The sequence below is a fragment of the Saimiri boliviensis genome, chromosome 5 (assembly GCF_048565385.1).
Source record: "Saimiri boliviensis isolate mSaiBol1 chromosome 5, mSaiBol1.pri, whole genome shotgun sequence".
Lineage (NCBI taxonomy): Eukaryota > Metazoa > Chordata > Mammalia > Primates > Cebidae > Saimiri > Saimiri boliviensis.
The window spans coordinates 126,893,111-126,909,825 of NC_133453.1; the positions used below are offsets into that span (position 1 = coordinate 126,893,111).

The 16,715-nt window shown below is 49.3% G+C and overlaps 1 protein-coding gene across 4 annotated transcripts in view; it reads left to right on the plus strand.

Annotated features, from left to right (window-relative positions):
* The first annotated feature begins 276 nt into the window (after window positions 1-276).
* Window positions 277-16,715, plus strand: part of IL16 (interleukin 16) — a 114,706-nt gene continuing 98,267 nt past the window's right edge. For 2 of the 4 annotated variants that reach the window (XM_074399937.1, XM_074399938.1), the window contains exon 1: window positions 277-354. In XM_074399937.1, coding sequence (XP_074256038.1) covers window positions 315-354 — 40 coding nt within the window. In that variant the 5' untranslated portion in view covers window positions 277-314. Of the gene's footprint in view, window positions 355-14,187; window positions 14,661-16,715 lie in introns of those variants that run through there. The other 2 variants (XM_074399939.1, XM_074399941.1) reach the window with 2 other exon arrangements.

The window sequence follows — 16,715 nt, forward strand, 5'->3', positions numbered from 1 at the left end:
GAAAAGGCTTATGATCTGAGGGCTTGATTCAGTGAAATAACATTGCCTTTATACACATTTGCTTCTCAAGGAGGGCAGGAGTTGGAAGCGACCGTTGTGAAACGTTAAAGATTTTCTGGCAGAGGGAAAGGGATTTTTTTTTCTCCCTCCCTGCCGAGGAAAAAAAACAGTTCTAACGAGGAGTTACTTTGTAGTTTTAACTCATATTCAAATACTTCCAGCCGAGAAGCTGCCATCGATCCTCCCATGGAACCCTGATCCTGGTTTGGAGAAATTTTTCCCAGCTCGCTCTCCCTTCCTCAAAAGCCTGTGTGATGAGTTTGCAGAAGAGAGTCTTCCCGAGAAGGAAGAACGGTGAGTGGACCTCCTTCTGCTGTCCCAAGGGGTTCGTGGGCAGGTTGAGATGGAAGGGTGGACCCTTCCTGACATCCTCCCAGAGGAATGGAAACATGGTTTTGGTCACACTGTGTAGTATCTGAGTGAGTGTGTGAGTGTGTGTGTGCACACGTGTGTGGTGCAATAGGACACAGTGCCTGTCTTTGCAGTGGCTGGCTGAGTGCTCACCATGTGCTTGGCAGAGAGGTGAAGGGGATTGCAGGACCCCCACAGGGGGTGAGAGTGAAGCTGTCCGGGGCAGCGGCTTTCCATGTGACCTGGCTGCTTCTTCAAGGGGCAGAGGCATCAGTGTCTAAAATGCTGTAGCTGTCAGGGTCTCCACCAGCTCTGCTCCAGTTTCAGCAAAGCGGAACAGAAGAGGGTGCTGCTCAGCTCCGGGAGAAATGAACGGAGCGCAGATCTCTGGAGCAGATCTGAGAACTGGGAGGGGCTCCCATCCAGACCCCCTGCCTCCCTGCAGGTACAGCCCAACAGATGAGAGCGTTTCTTATTACAGTCTTCTTCTTTGGCTCTGGAAATATAAACCGGCATCAGGCAAAGGGTTTTCACCTTCTGCCCAACTCTGAAAGTTAACCCTGGCGAAACTTCAGCTCTGTTGTAACTTTGGCATAAGAGAGTAAACACATGGTTTTCCTTAGAAAGGAGAAGGAAGTGAGTCAAAGGCCTATTCCGACTTTTCCAGCTGCAGAAAGATATGGCTAGAACCCTGGCATCCACTTGCTTAGGCTCCGTTAAGGCATCCGCTGAAGTGTGAAGAAAGGCAGTGGGGTGCAGTTCCCTATACTAAGACCCTGGACCGTGGGGCGTGGCCACCTGGGATGGAGTCTTGGGTCTGAAGGTAACAGGTTCCTTGATCTTGGAAAAGGTATTCAAAGGCTCACTTTCCTCCTTTGCAAAACAGTGGTCATAAATTCTTCCCTCACAGGAAGGCAGAAGCAATAGCTAAGATAAAGTTTGTGAAATGACCCAAAAGTGTGTACGTACTCAGAGGACACGCCACCTCTCCTAAGCAGGCCGTTCCCCTGTGCTGACACAGCAACGATCACAGACGTACAGGTTTGAGGATGAAGAACAGAGTGCTTGAGGGCTCAAGTAGCCCTGGCTGTTTGCTTAGAATAAAGTGGGATGAGCATTCAGACGGTCTCCCTTTGCAGGCAGATTCCACAGATGCATTTACTTCCACGGGGGATCTTCGAGGGTGGGACTGGTGTTCACTAGGGGCTCAGTGTTCGGTGAAACCATTTTGTTCACTCTGATTCACAGGGACGTCTTACCACTTCCTGCCTCTGGCTGCACCCCGCCTTTGGTTGCGTTTCCCCAGTAACAGATGCTGAGACAGATTTGCGTACAGGAAGTTCATTGGTGCGTGCTCTGGAAACACCACCAGGGCAGGGTGAGGGAGGCAGAACCAGAAACATGGAGACGTTGGGCTGTGATGCAATTGCAACACCAGCCTCAGTGGATCCAGCGGATCCGAGGGATTTGATATCCCTCCAGCGAGTGGCCAGCCATTGCTTGTGGGCTGCCCCCAGAACCCAGGCATAACCTTGGGCGAGGTAGCTGTCTCTGGCTGAAGGCAGATTCTGGAGAGGGACTCAGTTATGAGTTATCACAGGCAACCCTTATGTCAGCCGTGCGACTGAGCGCCTCAGTCCAGGGGTGAGGAGCTACCTGGGCAATGCTCCATCGTCTACTTAGTACATTTCATGCGGTGTCTTTTTTTCTTCGAGTTAGGCTGTTAGAAGACTGGGCATTCACATGCATGGCCACCTGTCGTTAAACCCTTGCATGATGGTGCGACTTTGGATAAACCCCTTTCCATACCTGGGACTCGGTGTCTCTGTCTATGAAGCGGATGGAAGGGTGTTGGACTAGAGACGGCCTCTAAGGACACTCCAGCTCTGCTGTCTCACGCGTGCAGATTCTGAGCACGTGGCCATGGTGGTGGGATGTGTTCTCAACAATGGTTGGTCCTATGGTCTCCACCACCGGTGCCTTGAGCCCTTCTGCTAGAAAATGGGACTCAAGATACCTGGGGATCCCTGGGACTTGGCCAGCTGTCAGCAAGGAGGGGCTGGGCCTGTGAGAAGCAGAGGGCTGGCGGGTGGGGCGCGGGGTTCGAGGAGGATTCTGCCGCACACCTTCCCGCACCCTGACGTTTCTCCCAGAAAGAATGTGAAACCACATGAGGCACTGCCATATGGCTTTGATAGTTAAGAGCTATGTCATGTTGCCTGGGACAAGCGTGGATGCAGTTTTATTCCTCTCCGTCTCCTCCTAATTTCCTATTTACTTTTCAATATACAGACTGAAATCACTTTCCCAAACACTTGGAATTCATTTTCATCGCTTTTTTTCTTTTTCTTTGTTTCTTTGTTTCTTTTTTTCCCTTCTTTCTTTTCTTCCTTCCTTTCTCTCTCTCTCTCTCTCCCTCCCTCCCTCCGTCCCTCCCTCCCTCCCTCCCTCCCTTCCTTCCTTCCTTCCTTCCTTCTTTTGCTTCAGCAGGATCTCATCTGTTGCCCAGGCTAGAGTGCAGTGGCATGATCATGGCTCACTATGGCCTCAACCTCCTGGGTTCAAGCAGCCTTTCCACCTCAGCCTTCTTAGTAGGTGAGACTACGGGAATGTACCACCATGTCTGGCTAATTTTTTACTTTCCGTAGGAAGATACGGAGTCTTCCTATGTTGCTCAGGCTGGTAAGCCACTGTGCCCAGTCTGGAATTTATTTCTTAGAGTATTCTATGCTTCGAGCGCTATGCTGGGCTCTGGGGATCTAATGGGACACATTAAACAAACAACTGAACACACATATGTATAAAGGCAAAGAGGGTCAAATTGTATGGGAGGCTGTAACAGGGGAACTGGCCTAGTCTGGCAGATCCGCGTGGAGCTCCCCTGAGGAGATGCTGTTTGAGTTGTTTTCTGGAGGATGTGTGGGAGTTAGGCTGGGGCGGGGATGGAGAAGCAAACGCGAATTGTAGAACAGGGATGGGAAAAGAGAAGTGGGTCCTATCTTACCAGTTTAAGCTGGCCACTGTGAGTTTTTTAAGTGTACATCCATCCAGTCTGTTTTTCTTACAGCATCTGAAAAAAATATATGGTGACTTGTTAGCTAAGGGAATAAGAGCTTTTTGCTGCTGGGGAAAGCTTCTGCCTGTGTATCAGCAACTCCTCGGTGTACATCCCTCATTACGAGGGGCCTCATCCTGAACCCTGGAAGGCCCTCAGGAATACCGGCAGCTCCCTCTTCCTGAGGGCTTTCAGCACCAGGCATTGATTTAGGACCATCCTTCATGAGCCCCGACTCTGATCTTCCCCGCAGTGCTGTGGGGTACATGCTGCTGTCTTTATTTCCCAGATGAACTGAAATGAGGCGCGGGGAGTTTATCCAGGTGATGAGTGGCAGGACAGATTTGAACCCAGATGAGTCTATTCCATTCTAAAGCCTGTAGTCTCCGCAGGGAGTATGCAGCTGAAAAAGCATCGGGAGCCTTCTGCATTTCCATACTGCTCACAGGCCAATGTTTCCACTCAGCATTGGGTTGCGGATAACTTCACAGTTCTGACAAAGTTATCTGAACAGCTACTCTTCCCAACCTCAGAAAATCAGATCAGATGCCTGTGTTGTAATTTATTTAACCATTCCCCATATTATTGGCTTCTTGACTTGCTCTCAATTTTGTTTTTTTCCAAAATATCATTACAAACATTTGCAAACATACGGAAAAGTGGAAAGAATTGTAGTCAATATTCATATGTCCATTATCTAGATTCTACAAATCACATTTTACTATATTTGCTGTATCATGTCTCTCCATCGCTCCATCCCTCTGTCCATCCATGTATCCATCTTATTTTTTTGTTCATTTTTTTCTTTTTAAAATATGGAGATGAAGTCTTATCATGTTGCCTAGGCTGGCCTCAAACTCCTGGTCCCAAGTGATCCTCCCTGCCTCAGCAGGGAGGGAAGTGCTGGGATTACAAGAGTGAGCCACCACACCTGACTATCCATCTTACTTTTTGAATGTATTTCCAAATAAGTTGGGGGTGAAATAAAGCATACCGCAGGGCCCAAAGCAGCCCCACTGGCTCCCTTTCTGGTAGAAAGTGGAGTGAGGACACGAGCGGTCTCCCTTTCAAGGTAGACTACGTGTACGCACTTACTTATACTGGGGAATCTTCCAGGGTGGAACTTGACTTCAGCATACATCTAATTACCTTTCAGTATTTGGTGGCTGTTGATCTTTTAGGTAAGATTTACATGCAGCGAAACGTATGTCTCTTAAGTGCACCATTCAGTTCACAAGTGTATACCCCAGTGTAAAGCACACTCCTAGCAAGGATGACATGTTGTCATCCCTGGCTGGGTGCAGTGGCTCGCATCTGTCATGCCAACACTTTGGGAGGCTGAGGCGGGAGGATGGCTGAAGTCCAGGAGTTCAAGACCAGCCTGTGCCACATAGCAAGACCCCGTGTCTACAAAAATTAAAAATTAGCTGTGTGTGATGGTGCACACCTGTAGTCCCAGGTACTTGGAAGGCCGAGGCCAGAGGATTGCTTGAGTCTGGGAGGTTGAGGCTGCAGTGAGCCATGATTACATCACTGCACTCTAGCCTGGGTGACAGAATGAGACTCTGTCTAAAAAAAAAAAAAAAAAAAAAAGAAATTACCGTCACCATCACTCCAAAAAGCTCTCTTGTGCCCTTCTCCGTTGCTTTCAATTTTTGCTGATAATACACAACGTGTTGCTAACTTTAAAGGCCTGATTAAATAAAGCGTGGTACCCACTTTGTCCTCCTTTGACCAGAACACTTGCCTGTAAAGGCCCCTGGCTGTGGTGGGCAGACCTCATAATCAGTTCAAGTGCAAACTTTGGGGGTTCTGGGACCAGAGAGCTGCACCAAGCTTGGGTTATTCTGGGCTAAAGGACGACAAGGTACAGAGAGCGGTCCTGGGCATCTCTTGGGGTTAGGGTTGCAGTTTGGGTTTCTGACAGTGAGGTTAGAAACTGACAAGACCGGGGAGAAGGAGCAGGGGCCCCGTCGTGGGAAAGCAGCCCCTTGCTTCGTGCCCGCTGTTTTGAAGCTCTGTGTCCTTGTCTGTCCTGAGGGCCTCACCTGGGCCCCCAAGGACCTGAGGCCCGGTGATAGGTGCCAAGCTGTCCCCACTAGGGTTGTCCTCATACTTCCTGCTGCGGTCCAGACTAGAACAGGCGGAGGAGGCACTGGCGACACGAACGCAGAAGCAGCACAAAACGGACGGCAGGCAGGGCCGGGCAGGTGTGCTTTCACGTGTCTGAATTGCCGTGGTGTTAAGAGGGGAGAGTATGGACACACGGATTTCTGGCTCTCGCACCCTGCTTTTCTTTTCTTCCCATTGCAGAGGGTGTGTGGGGCACTGCGGGCAAGATGGAGCTGAGAGAAGGCAGCGCTGATATTTCGGGCAGTGAGAGCATTCTGTAAAAGTCTCATGATAACCCATTTTACAGATGAGGAAGCTGATGCTCAGAAAGAGGACTGGCTTCCTCCAGGTCACACACGAGTCACAGCAGCTCAGGGGATAGGAACTTAGGCTGCTGGACTCCTCGCCCAGTGCTCTTTTCAGTGCAAGGTCTGCCTGTGACTAGAGTGTACACTTGGATACATGCGCCTTTATCAGGTTAGATGCGTGTGTTTACGTGTCTAAATTGTCTCTGTGTTCTACGTATCTGATCACAAAGAATCTGTCTCTCCCTCCCTCCTTCCTGCCTTGTTTTCTTCTTTCTCTTCCTCTTCTCATCCCTTCCTCTCACTTTGCATCCAGTTTGTGTCGGGTACTATGCTCAATACCAAGGCTACAAAGAAAGATATGACACAGTCCCCGGCAGCAAGGCTTTATTCCTTCCTGGAAAAAGCAGACACATGAATGAGAGCACTCAGCATGGAGTGCTCTGAGAGCACAAGAGGGCAGATCCTTATTCATTTCTTACTTATTGCAATAAAGAGTGCAGTGGTGTGATCAAGGCTCACTGCAGCCTCGACCTACTGACTTAAGCCTGGGCTTAAGCAATCCTCCCGCCTCAGCCTCCTGAGTAGCTGGGACTACAGGCACATGCCACCATGCTAAGCTATTTTTTTTTTTTTTTTTGAAACAGTCTCACTCCATCACCCAGGCTGGAGTGCAGTGGCAAGATCTTGGCTCAAGGCAACCTCTGCCTCCTGGGTTCTAGCAATTCTCCTGCCTCAGCCTCCAGAGGAGCTGGGATTACAGGTTCGTACCACTAAGCCCAGCTAAGTTTTGTATTTTTAGTAGATACGGAGTTTCACCATGTTGGCCAGGCTGGTCTCCAACTCCTGACCTCAAACAATCCACCCTTCTGGGCCTCCCAAAGTGCTGGGATTATAGGTGTGAGCCATCGCACCCAGCCCATGCCAAGCTAATTTTTTATTTTTATTTTTGTAGAGACAGGATATTGCTGTGTTGCCTAGGCTGGTCTTGAACTCTTAGCCTCAAGTGATTCTCCCACCTTAGCCTCCCAAAGAGCTAGGATTATATGTGTGAGCCACTGTGCCCAGTCAAGGCAACTCCTGATTTAATGTGTGAGTTGGGAGTGGGTGTCAGGGAAGCCTTCCTGGAGGAGGTGATTCTGAGCCAAACCCTGAAAAACACAGGAGAGTTCTCTGGGAGGCAGAGCTGATTGAGTGCCTTGCTTAGAAAGGGCAGAGTGCGCTGACACGTGGAGATGGAAGGACGCACACAGCCTCTGGGGGAACTTTGAGCATGGGGAGACAAGCCTGTGTCCTTGGGCAGGGATTTAAAATTTTTACCTATTGAGTCAGTCGTGTCCTGACAATAACAAATTAAGAGAAGAAAAGTAGGGATTTCTTAATCTTTAAAAATGTTGCTTTCTGATGCAAGGCAGGAAGCGGCGTTCCTCAGATACTTGTGTGGGCAGAAAGACTGAAAGCTTGGGAGAAATATTTGCTTTGAACAGCCAGGCGCCATCCACCTCGGGCTCCGCCCGTGTCCAGTCTGAAGCCACGCGGGAGGGCGCCAGGGCCCCTGGCTGGGGCATCTCTGGCAATTCTGTCACGGCCAGAAAAGACGAAGGACTCAACTGCCTCCACACCCTTGTAAAAGGCGAGACCCCAGACTGAACACGCCGTTCCTGCCAAAGTCTTGCTGAGTGGAAAATTCTCCCCCTTCGCCCCCTTCTCCCGCTTCGTGCGTCATTCATTAATACCTGGCCTTTTCTTCTTGCCAGGTGGTGCTGTGCAAAGCATCCTAATCTTGGCCTTAAAAACAGCACCACCCAGGCACTGACCACTCCCTCCCGCTGTGGCATTTAACCCTTTCTAAGCCCACGCGTGTGATGGGGCTGAAGGGGATGGGCAGGGATCTATAGACCTATCGATCTCTCCATCCCATCAGCACGGCAATGTTTTCTCACTCAGATTTTGTTACAAGGACAAGAACCGACTGGATTTTGTCGGCAGATGATCCTGGGTTAACCTCCTGGCTCTGTGCTTTGGGGAAGTTGTTTTACTCCCCGGGATGTCTCTTCCTCCCTTTCTCATAAGAAAAAGGGGAAATCATTGCAGGACCAACCCTCCAAGGGAGTTGTGGCACTAGATACTGTGCGATGGTGCTTCGCCTTGTGTCTGGCTGTTTGCAGTGAGCAGGTCTATGCAAACCTACCCCCAAAGGCTGAGGAAGTTGAGGGGCCAGAGAGAGAAGCTGACAAACCCAGTTTCTTAGAAAGCAGTGTTGAATAGGGACTTAGGAACAGAAGCCATGTCTGTGTCTAGGCTGATGAGACAAGATGGGGGATCCCTGCCATGACACCCCAGCCCCAGGGTGTATCTATCACAGGGAAAGGGTACAGGGCTTCAGAAGGAATGCGTAGGAGAATTGCTCAAGGGTGGGATTTGTGGTAAGTACAATAACATCAAGGTTGTTTTGACCTAAGGGCAGGATAAGTACATGCACTTACACAAGCAGCAGTAGGTAGAATAGAAACCTGAAGAGACTGTCCTGGAACTGGAGTTAATCAGAAGCCAATATAGGGGATAAGCACCCACGATGGAGTTGCCTCAGCCTCCACGCTGGCTCTCAGCCCGTGCTGCACAATGGATTGCTCCTGCGTATCAGTCAGCCAAGGTTTTAAATCTCAGTGTTCTTCTTTGTCTTAGAGCCGTGAGTTAAACCAAGTGATTCTTCTTGTCACAATCAGAAGGTCGTGAATGCTCGCTTCCCTTGGAGAGAACATTCTGTTCCCTGATCTGTGGGTTCTAGGAGCTAAGAGAGAGACTGTGAATATGTGTTTAAAATTCCATTTGAACCTGGGCCTACTCACATAAAGTATACTAAGGAAATGTCTAGAGGAGCTCTTTGTAAACTCGCAACTGCAAACAAATGTAGAAACTCATTACGTGGCATTCGTCATTTATTTATTCATTCATTTATATTGATTCACGGAGTAAATGTTTACCAAACCATTAGAGGCCATCCATACTCTGGTGCTGAGGACCCCACGGTGAACAGGCTGATGAGGTCCCTGTGTGGAGGGCTCATACTCTAGATGGGGGCATGGATGGTACGTGAGTACCCAAGTAGCTAACAGGACACCTTCACATGGTGGCAAGTCCTATGAAGAAAATAAAAGCAGCAGAGGAAGCAGTGGGTGCCCGGGGGCTAGTTTAGATTGAGTGGACGAGAAAGATCTCACTTAGGATGTGGAGGCAGGGAAGAGCCAGCCAGAGGAAAATCTGGAAGTAAAACTTTCCTGTGAGAGAAGACAGCTAGGGCAGAAGCCATAGGGTGACAGGGGCACGGCTTATTTGAGAAAGAGCCAAGCCGGCTGTGGGATGCCGGGAGCGGGAGGGGCCAGAGGTGGAAACTGAAGTTGGGAGATAAACGAGGTGAGATCATGTCGCTCCTTTGGGACGTTGTAAAGAATCTGGGTATTCTTTTGAAAAAGCAATGCGAAGTCTTTGGAAGGGGTGGAGCGCGCGGCATGCTTAGGGCAGTCAGTACACCCCTCTGTATGATACCGCAGTGGCGGCTCCTTGACGCTACGCACGTGTCAGACCCTGTAGCACTGCACAATGCAATGGGTGAACCGTCATGGAAGCCACAAACTTCAGCTAATAATCATGTATCAGTCCTGGGTTATCAACTGTAAAAATGTACCATGCCAACGCAGGATGTTCATAGTAAGGGACATTGTGTGTGTGGAGAGGGAGATCAGTATTTGGGAGTTCTGTACTTTCTGTGCGATATTTCTATAACCGTAAAACTGCTCAGAACAATACAGTTTATTCGAATTTTTAAATAGAGATTGGGTGCAGTGGCTCATGCCTAAATCCCAGCACTTTAGGAGGCCAAGGAGGAGGATTGCTTGAGGCCAAGCTTGAGAGAGACCATATATCTATATAGAGAGACCACGAGAGAGACTATGTCTCTACAAAACAGAGAGAGAGACCATGTCTCTACAAAAAATACAAAGGACAAAATAGCTAAATGTGGTGGCATGTGCTTGTAGTCCTAGCTACTCGGGAGGCTAAGGCTGGAGGGTTGCTTGAGCCAGGAGTTTAAAGCTGCAGTTAGCTATGATCATGCCACTACATTCCAGCCTGGGCCACAGAGCAAGACACTGTCTTAAAAAAAAAAAAAAGCAATTCAAAGCCCTTGCAAGTTTTATGCCAGTGAATGTCATGATCCAATTTATATTTTCAAAAAGCTTACCTGCTATTGTGTGAAAAATGGATTATGAAGGTCTAAGTAGGGACCATTCCCAGCTAGAAGGTGAAAGCCATAATCGGGCTTGGTAAGAGGAGGGTGGCGACAGTGAAGATGGAGATGCAGGTAGAAACTGGGATAGCTTCTGGGGATAGAGCCAACGGGAATCACTGAGAAACCAAATGTGATGTGGAAGGTCAGAAACATGGAGGAATCAAGATTCATAAAGGCTCACAGAGGGCTTATTTTGGCAGGCACTGTTCTAAGAACATTACCAGTATCACTTCATTTAGTCCTAAGTAAAACTTGTGAGGTAGATGTTAGTTCACCAGCCATCCTGTAGACGTCAAAACCAGTCCACAGAGAAGCGCCTCTTTGCCTGCCTCTGGTCATGCACCTGGGCCGGGACAGACCTGTGAGATGCACCCAGGAATTTTGGCTTCAGAGACAGTGTTCTTCCCTTCTTGATACTGAGGATTTTGGCTTGGGAAATTGATGGATGTTAGTGACAACCACTAAAATGTGGAAGCTTAGGGAAGAAATGTTTGACAGTGTTCCTTTTTTTTTTTTTTTTTTTTTTCGCCTCACTGAATAAAAGCCAGGCAGTGTTATTTCTGAAATGCAAGTTAAAGCCCAGCTGAAGATGTGAAGCACGTGGTAAGAAAAAAAGAGTTAGAATTCAAGGGGAAGTCCAAGCCCGGAGAAGTGAATTTGGGAGTTGCTGGCACGGGCAGGGTGTATTTGTCCGTGGACTGGCTTCCGTTGCTTGTTGGCATTGTATAGTACCTTAGTTATGGAATTACTTTGAAAGGATATAACCCAGAAGGACAGTCTGAAAGAAGAAAAGGCCAGAGAGAGGGCAGCATAGTCTAGATGGAAGTCAGCTGGAGTTTTTGTATGAAGTTCAAACCTTTGGTTTGAATCTATATGTTGCTGCAGGCCAGGGAAAGAGGGGGTGAGAACCCAGGAGCAGGAATCAAGGGACCAGTTGCTTCTGACTGCACAAGCTTGGATGCACACTTCTTATTGGTGTGACTTCTCTGAGTCTCAGTGTTTGCATGTGTTAAGTGGGGACTTACACTAAAAATCGTCACGTTTTGGCCTCAACCTTCTAAGTCGAAAGTGCTACATGGGGAGAGAACTGATTATCATCATGTCGTGATGATACATTGCTAGTTAAAATCGTCAACATATATTCTGCATCATGACAATACAGTTCTCATGACGGGAAGTGCACAGCATAAAGAATTCCCAAGGCATTTTATAGACCGCGAGACCACTCCATGCTCAGACCTGTGAGCAGCGCTGTCAGATCGCTCTTCTCATTTTGTGGACGTGGACACTGAGACTCGGTAAGGGAAAAGGGCTTGCTGTTGACAGAATGCTCAGTACGGAAGCTGGGGCCTGCTGCTCCTTATTTTGCTGTTGTTTGAACAGAACAGGAGGTGACTCTTGTGCCATTTTAAGGACACACCTTCTTTTTGCCCTCTGAATATCTTTACTGCCACGACCAACGTGTATTACTTTTGTAATTAATTTTTTTTTTTTTTTTTTTTTTTTTTTTTTTTTTTTTTATGAGAGGAAGTTTCGCTCTTGTTACCCAGGCTGGAGTGCAATGGCGCGATCTCGGCTCACCGCAACCTCTGCCTCCTGGGTTCAGGCAATTCTCCTGCCTCAGCCTCCTGAGTAGCTGGGATTACAGGCACACGCCACCATGCCCAGCTAATTTTTTGTATTTTTGGTAGAGACGGGGTTTCACCATGTTGACCAGGATGGTCTCGATCTCTTGACCTCGTGATCCACCCGCCTCGGCCTCCCAAAGTGCTGGGATTACAGGCTTGAGCCACCGCGCCCGGCCAAAAATTTTTATGATTTAAATTTTTTACAAATAAATTTAAATTTTTAATTGTAATTTTAAGTTTTACAATGAAGTTTTTTAAAATTTGTAATTATCATTGTTTAAAACCTTGGGAAATACAAATTTACCTTTGTAAATTACATTTTTGTAGTTGAAGAAAGGGAGGATTGGAAGGAAATACAGGCTATTGTTACGAAACTTTAGCAAGTATCAGAATCACTTGTACAACAGATGTCTCAGCGCCGTGGGCTGGAAGGGCCGAGAAGGTGAGCAGGCTTCCGCTCGGTCCGATGTTGGCAGTGTGCTTCCTCGTCCATTGCCTCATTCTCTCAATAACACGGCACAATAGAAGTTTCTAGTTTCATCTGGCAGAAAATTAATTTCATCTAATTTTCGTCTTAGCAAACTAAGGCTCCGAATCACCAAGATGGCCCAGGAAGGTCTTGGTTGAGCCTGAAGTGGTTCTTGAACTTCCTGGTTCTAACCAGGCAGCCTCTCTCAGCTGCGTCCTCCTCCCCTCTCTCCTGGCTGGCAGTGAGCTGGTCTGTGGACTGTTGGGCAGGGCGGAGACTCTTCTTCTTCTGCAGGGTGTCCTGAAGGGCGCAGGGGTGCCAGAGTTTCCACCTTCGAGGAAAAACCACCCTGCGTTAGGAAAAATCAGGGCCAAGTCTCAGCTACACTTGGGAGTAAATTTACCTTCTGAGAGTGAGAAAGAACAGATTCTCTGAAAACAGAGGGAGAGGCAGGAACTAGATTCAGGTACCGATGATAAGAGAGAGCTGAGAATTAGTGGAGGAGGGGGCTGTGGGGCCCTCCCAGGCCTCAGGATCCGAGAAGAGCAAGGCCAGCCTCCATAGTCCTGGAGCAAGATGGCAGTGGGGCCCGTTGCCTGTCCTGGCCCCACCACCTCCAGGCCATTGTGAGAGAAGTTGTGGGTGTGAGCTGAGCAGGCGACACTGACAGAGGCACTCACTCCCCGCAATCTAGAAATTCCTTCACTGCACTCCAGACTCAGCCCTACAGTGTCCCCTGTGCCTGCTGACAAAGGGAGCTTTATCCTCAGAGTGTCCCCTCCTCCCATGCCTCCCCTGTGAGCAGGGGCCTGGGTTCTCTGGCGGCAGTGGCTGGATCTTTGCAGCCTTTCGTGGAATTTCAAGGGCTTCCTACAGATTGCACCTACACCCTCATTAAAGCCCCCAGGAAGCCCTGAAACATTTGGTGTTGAGCGTTGGAAAACTCCATTCTTTAGAAGAGAGGTCCATACAGAAATCTCAGGCTGGCGTGTACACAGGGCTCACAGAGGCTGAGCTTAGGAGGGTGTGGGACGCTCTGTGGGGCGGCACATGGGTTAAGTGCCACCCTAGGATTAGATTCTCCAAGGGACACGTTGGGGAAAGGCACCTGGTTGCATGACACTAATGCCCACAGGACACACACAAAAATGTCCCATTCTTTTATGCTGCAATTTTTCAACATGCTCGTATATACGTGAGGTCGTGGGCTCTCACATTTGAGCACGCACCAAAACCATCGGAAGGCTTTGTGAAAACAGAGGGCTGGCCCCACATCCAGTGCTGCTCCAGAAGGTCCAGGCGAGGGCCTGAGAACTTGCATTTCTAGCAGACGCTGCTGACGCAGCCAGCCTGAGGACCACTGAGTGACATAAGCTTCTGAGAGTTTGTTGTTTCTGGGAAAGGGTGACACAGACAGGAAATGAGATGCTATGGAAAAAGCCCGGACTTTGGAGACAGGTGGATCTTAATTAGACTTTTAGCTAGCTAACTTGCTAACTGTGTGACCTTGGGGAAACTGCTTGACTTTGCTGAGCCAGTGATTGACTATAACCCAACATCACCAAGCATTGCACATAGTAGGTGCTCAGTGAATTTTTTTGCAGTGGTTTTCTTTGTCTGCAAAGTAGATATGATATATTTACCAGATTCATGTCAGCACTGTGTGTGATGACTTTTTTTTTTTTTCCTTTTTACTGCATTTTTACGTAATTTGAGATGAGGTCTCGCTATGCTGCCCAGGCTGATCTTGAACCCCTGGCTCAAGTGATCCTTCTGCCTTAGGCTCCCGGGTAGCTGGGATTATAGGCGTGTGTTGCGACTCCCAACATGTGGTGCGGTTTATGGAAAGCTCCTAGCGGTGTGCCAGGCACATTGCAGGCACTGAGTCATGTTTATTACCTTTCTGCTCTCATTGTTCAAAGAAGGCAGGGGCAGTTGGGGTGCACCGAGGAACCTCACTGCGGCTCTGTGGCTCCGCACTGGCTTTGTCTCCTGGGTGTTGCCGGCCAGCCCAGCAGATGGTGGCCCTGGTTCTGAGGCTGAGCTGCTCAGCACTGGCAGCCCCCCTTTTTGGACCAAGCCTTTTCACGTGGAGCAGTCAGATGGCTCAGGTCGGGAGTCTTCGAGCAAATCCATGCCAGGTGGGACACATTTGTCCTGAGTCACCTGTCCAGAGCAGGTGGTGAATGTTGTGTCCTACTCAAGTATCGGAGCCTGGGATCGGACTCAGAGGCTGGCCTCCGGATGAGAACCGAGCATCCATTTCTCAATCCTTGCCGGCTCTGACCCAGGCCTGGGCCACAGGCTGGGTTTTCGTGGTGCTGCAGTCCCTGCTGGGCAGCTGGAGAGAGGAGCGAGGGAGGTGGCAGCCCCGGGGGACGGTGTATAGGAGGTAGGTGGGCACCCGGTGAGTGAATGTCTGTCAGGTAGCTGCTCTATCCAGACTGCCTTACCGGAGGCAGGAGGCTGACCTTTCTGACCTGAATGGGGAGGGGCTGGGTTCCTAGGGACGTAACTTCGTATTTGGAACTGGTGCTGGGGTCAGAGCAAGAGCAGAAGCCAGAATTGTGTTGGTAAGAATCTCTGTGTCACCACGTCACACAATTAGGTACAGGAGGAAGCAGCTCCAGAAGGTGGGCAGGGGGATGTCGTCTGCCCTAGCTCTGCAGCGCGGGGAGAATTTGGTCCTGAGATTTCTGACTTATCAGCCGAGTCTCATCCTTGGCACTGGGGTGTGGAAGGAGGCTGAGGAAAGGAAGGCAGCGGGACGGAGAGGCCACAGGCGCCTGAAGGCGGCTGCTCTGCTGCCTGGCCACGCTCCTTCCCTCCAAAGTGGGCACGGCGGGTGGGCACCTCTGCAGAATGACCATGGGAAGAGCGGTCACTCCGCTTGCTTTTGATAAGGGCTGAGTGACTGATTCCTGCGTAGGTAGGTGCCAGGATTGGTTTTTGGTGTTTTTGGATTTCTTTGGTCCACGGCAAGTTTGCTTTCCATAGCTGGAGAATGAGGTAACGGCACAGGAACAGAGGTTCCCTGGGGAACACAGGGAAGCATCCGCTCCTCCTGCCCCTGCCAGGTGAAATCGTCCCACTTCAGGCTGAGCGGCACAAAGACGACCCCTTTGTCCTAAGAGGCCAGTTCAAGCTCCCACCAGGTTTCTGGAAGCAGCCTGGGAGCTGCCGTCTCTCTGGCTCCCCTTCCTGTTCCTCCGGTTTTCCGTGGAAGGAGAAGACTGTTCAGCCTCTTCCCTCCTCTCTGTTCTGCTTTTCTGCCCTGAAGTTAAGTGATGGTTAACATTTGTGAGCACAGCAGAGGGCACCTCCCCTGCTGCAGACATGACGTGGGCATGAGCCGTCAGTGGGTTAGACCCTCGAAGCCCCTGCTATTCATGTATTCAATCCCCAGGGAGTCTGATTAACAATACTTAGTACCCCAACCATTTCCTGGCCACTCTTCAGGCCCAGGCACCACGCTAAAATATTCACACACATCATTTCATTTAAACCTTACAACCACCTGGGGCTTAGGGAGTGTATCCCCAAACCGAGAGGTGAGGAGGCTTGGACAGGACCGCTCACCTAGACATTCCCGGGACCCGAACCCAGCCTGTCTGACTCCAAAATCCATGCTCTTACTGACTTTGTGGCATGCCTCAACAAATACTTATATTTCCTAAACACAAAGATGGTCCCATATCCATAGGGTCAAAAAAAATCTCCTTTGGATGTGATCAACTATAGAATTATTATTTTCTAATTCTTTGTGCTCATGGAAACCTTTTTAGAATTGAAATCTACCATGAAAACTCATATACAAAGGGTTAAGGCAATATTATTTTGGCAGAAGACACGCCCGGAGCTTAAAACCTGCCCTTTTGGCCGGGTGCGGTGGCTCACGCCTGTAATCCCAGCACTTTGGGAGGCTGAGGCGGGTGGATCACAAGGTCGTGAGATCGAGACCATCCTGGTCAACATGGTGAAACTCCGTCTCTACTAAAAAGACAAAAAAATTAGCTGGGCATGGTGGCGCGTGCCTGTAATCCCAGCTACTCAGGAGGCTGAGGCAGGAGAATTGCCTGAACCCAGGAGGCGGAGGTTGTGGTGAGCCAAGATCGTGCCACTGCACTCCAGCCTGGGTGACAGAGCAAGACTCCATCTTAAAAGAGAGAGAGAGAGAGAGAGAGAGAGAGAGAGAGAGAAATCTACTTACCTGCTTACCCATAGGAGAAGATCCTTACCCGTAGGAGAAGATCCTCATTCCTTAAGGGGCTTGTTGGTTCTATTAATTGGCTTTAATTGGCTATTCATTTCTTGCTCACACTCCAGACCCCACTGCCCTTTAGAGATTTTCTCTGATCCGAATACAGAAGGGTCTCTTTACCTCAAAATGCGCATTCAGCTTTCAAACCTTATCTCACGAGTTAGCTCTTGATGAGGCCATTTGTAA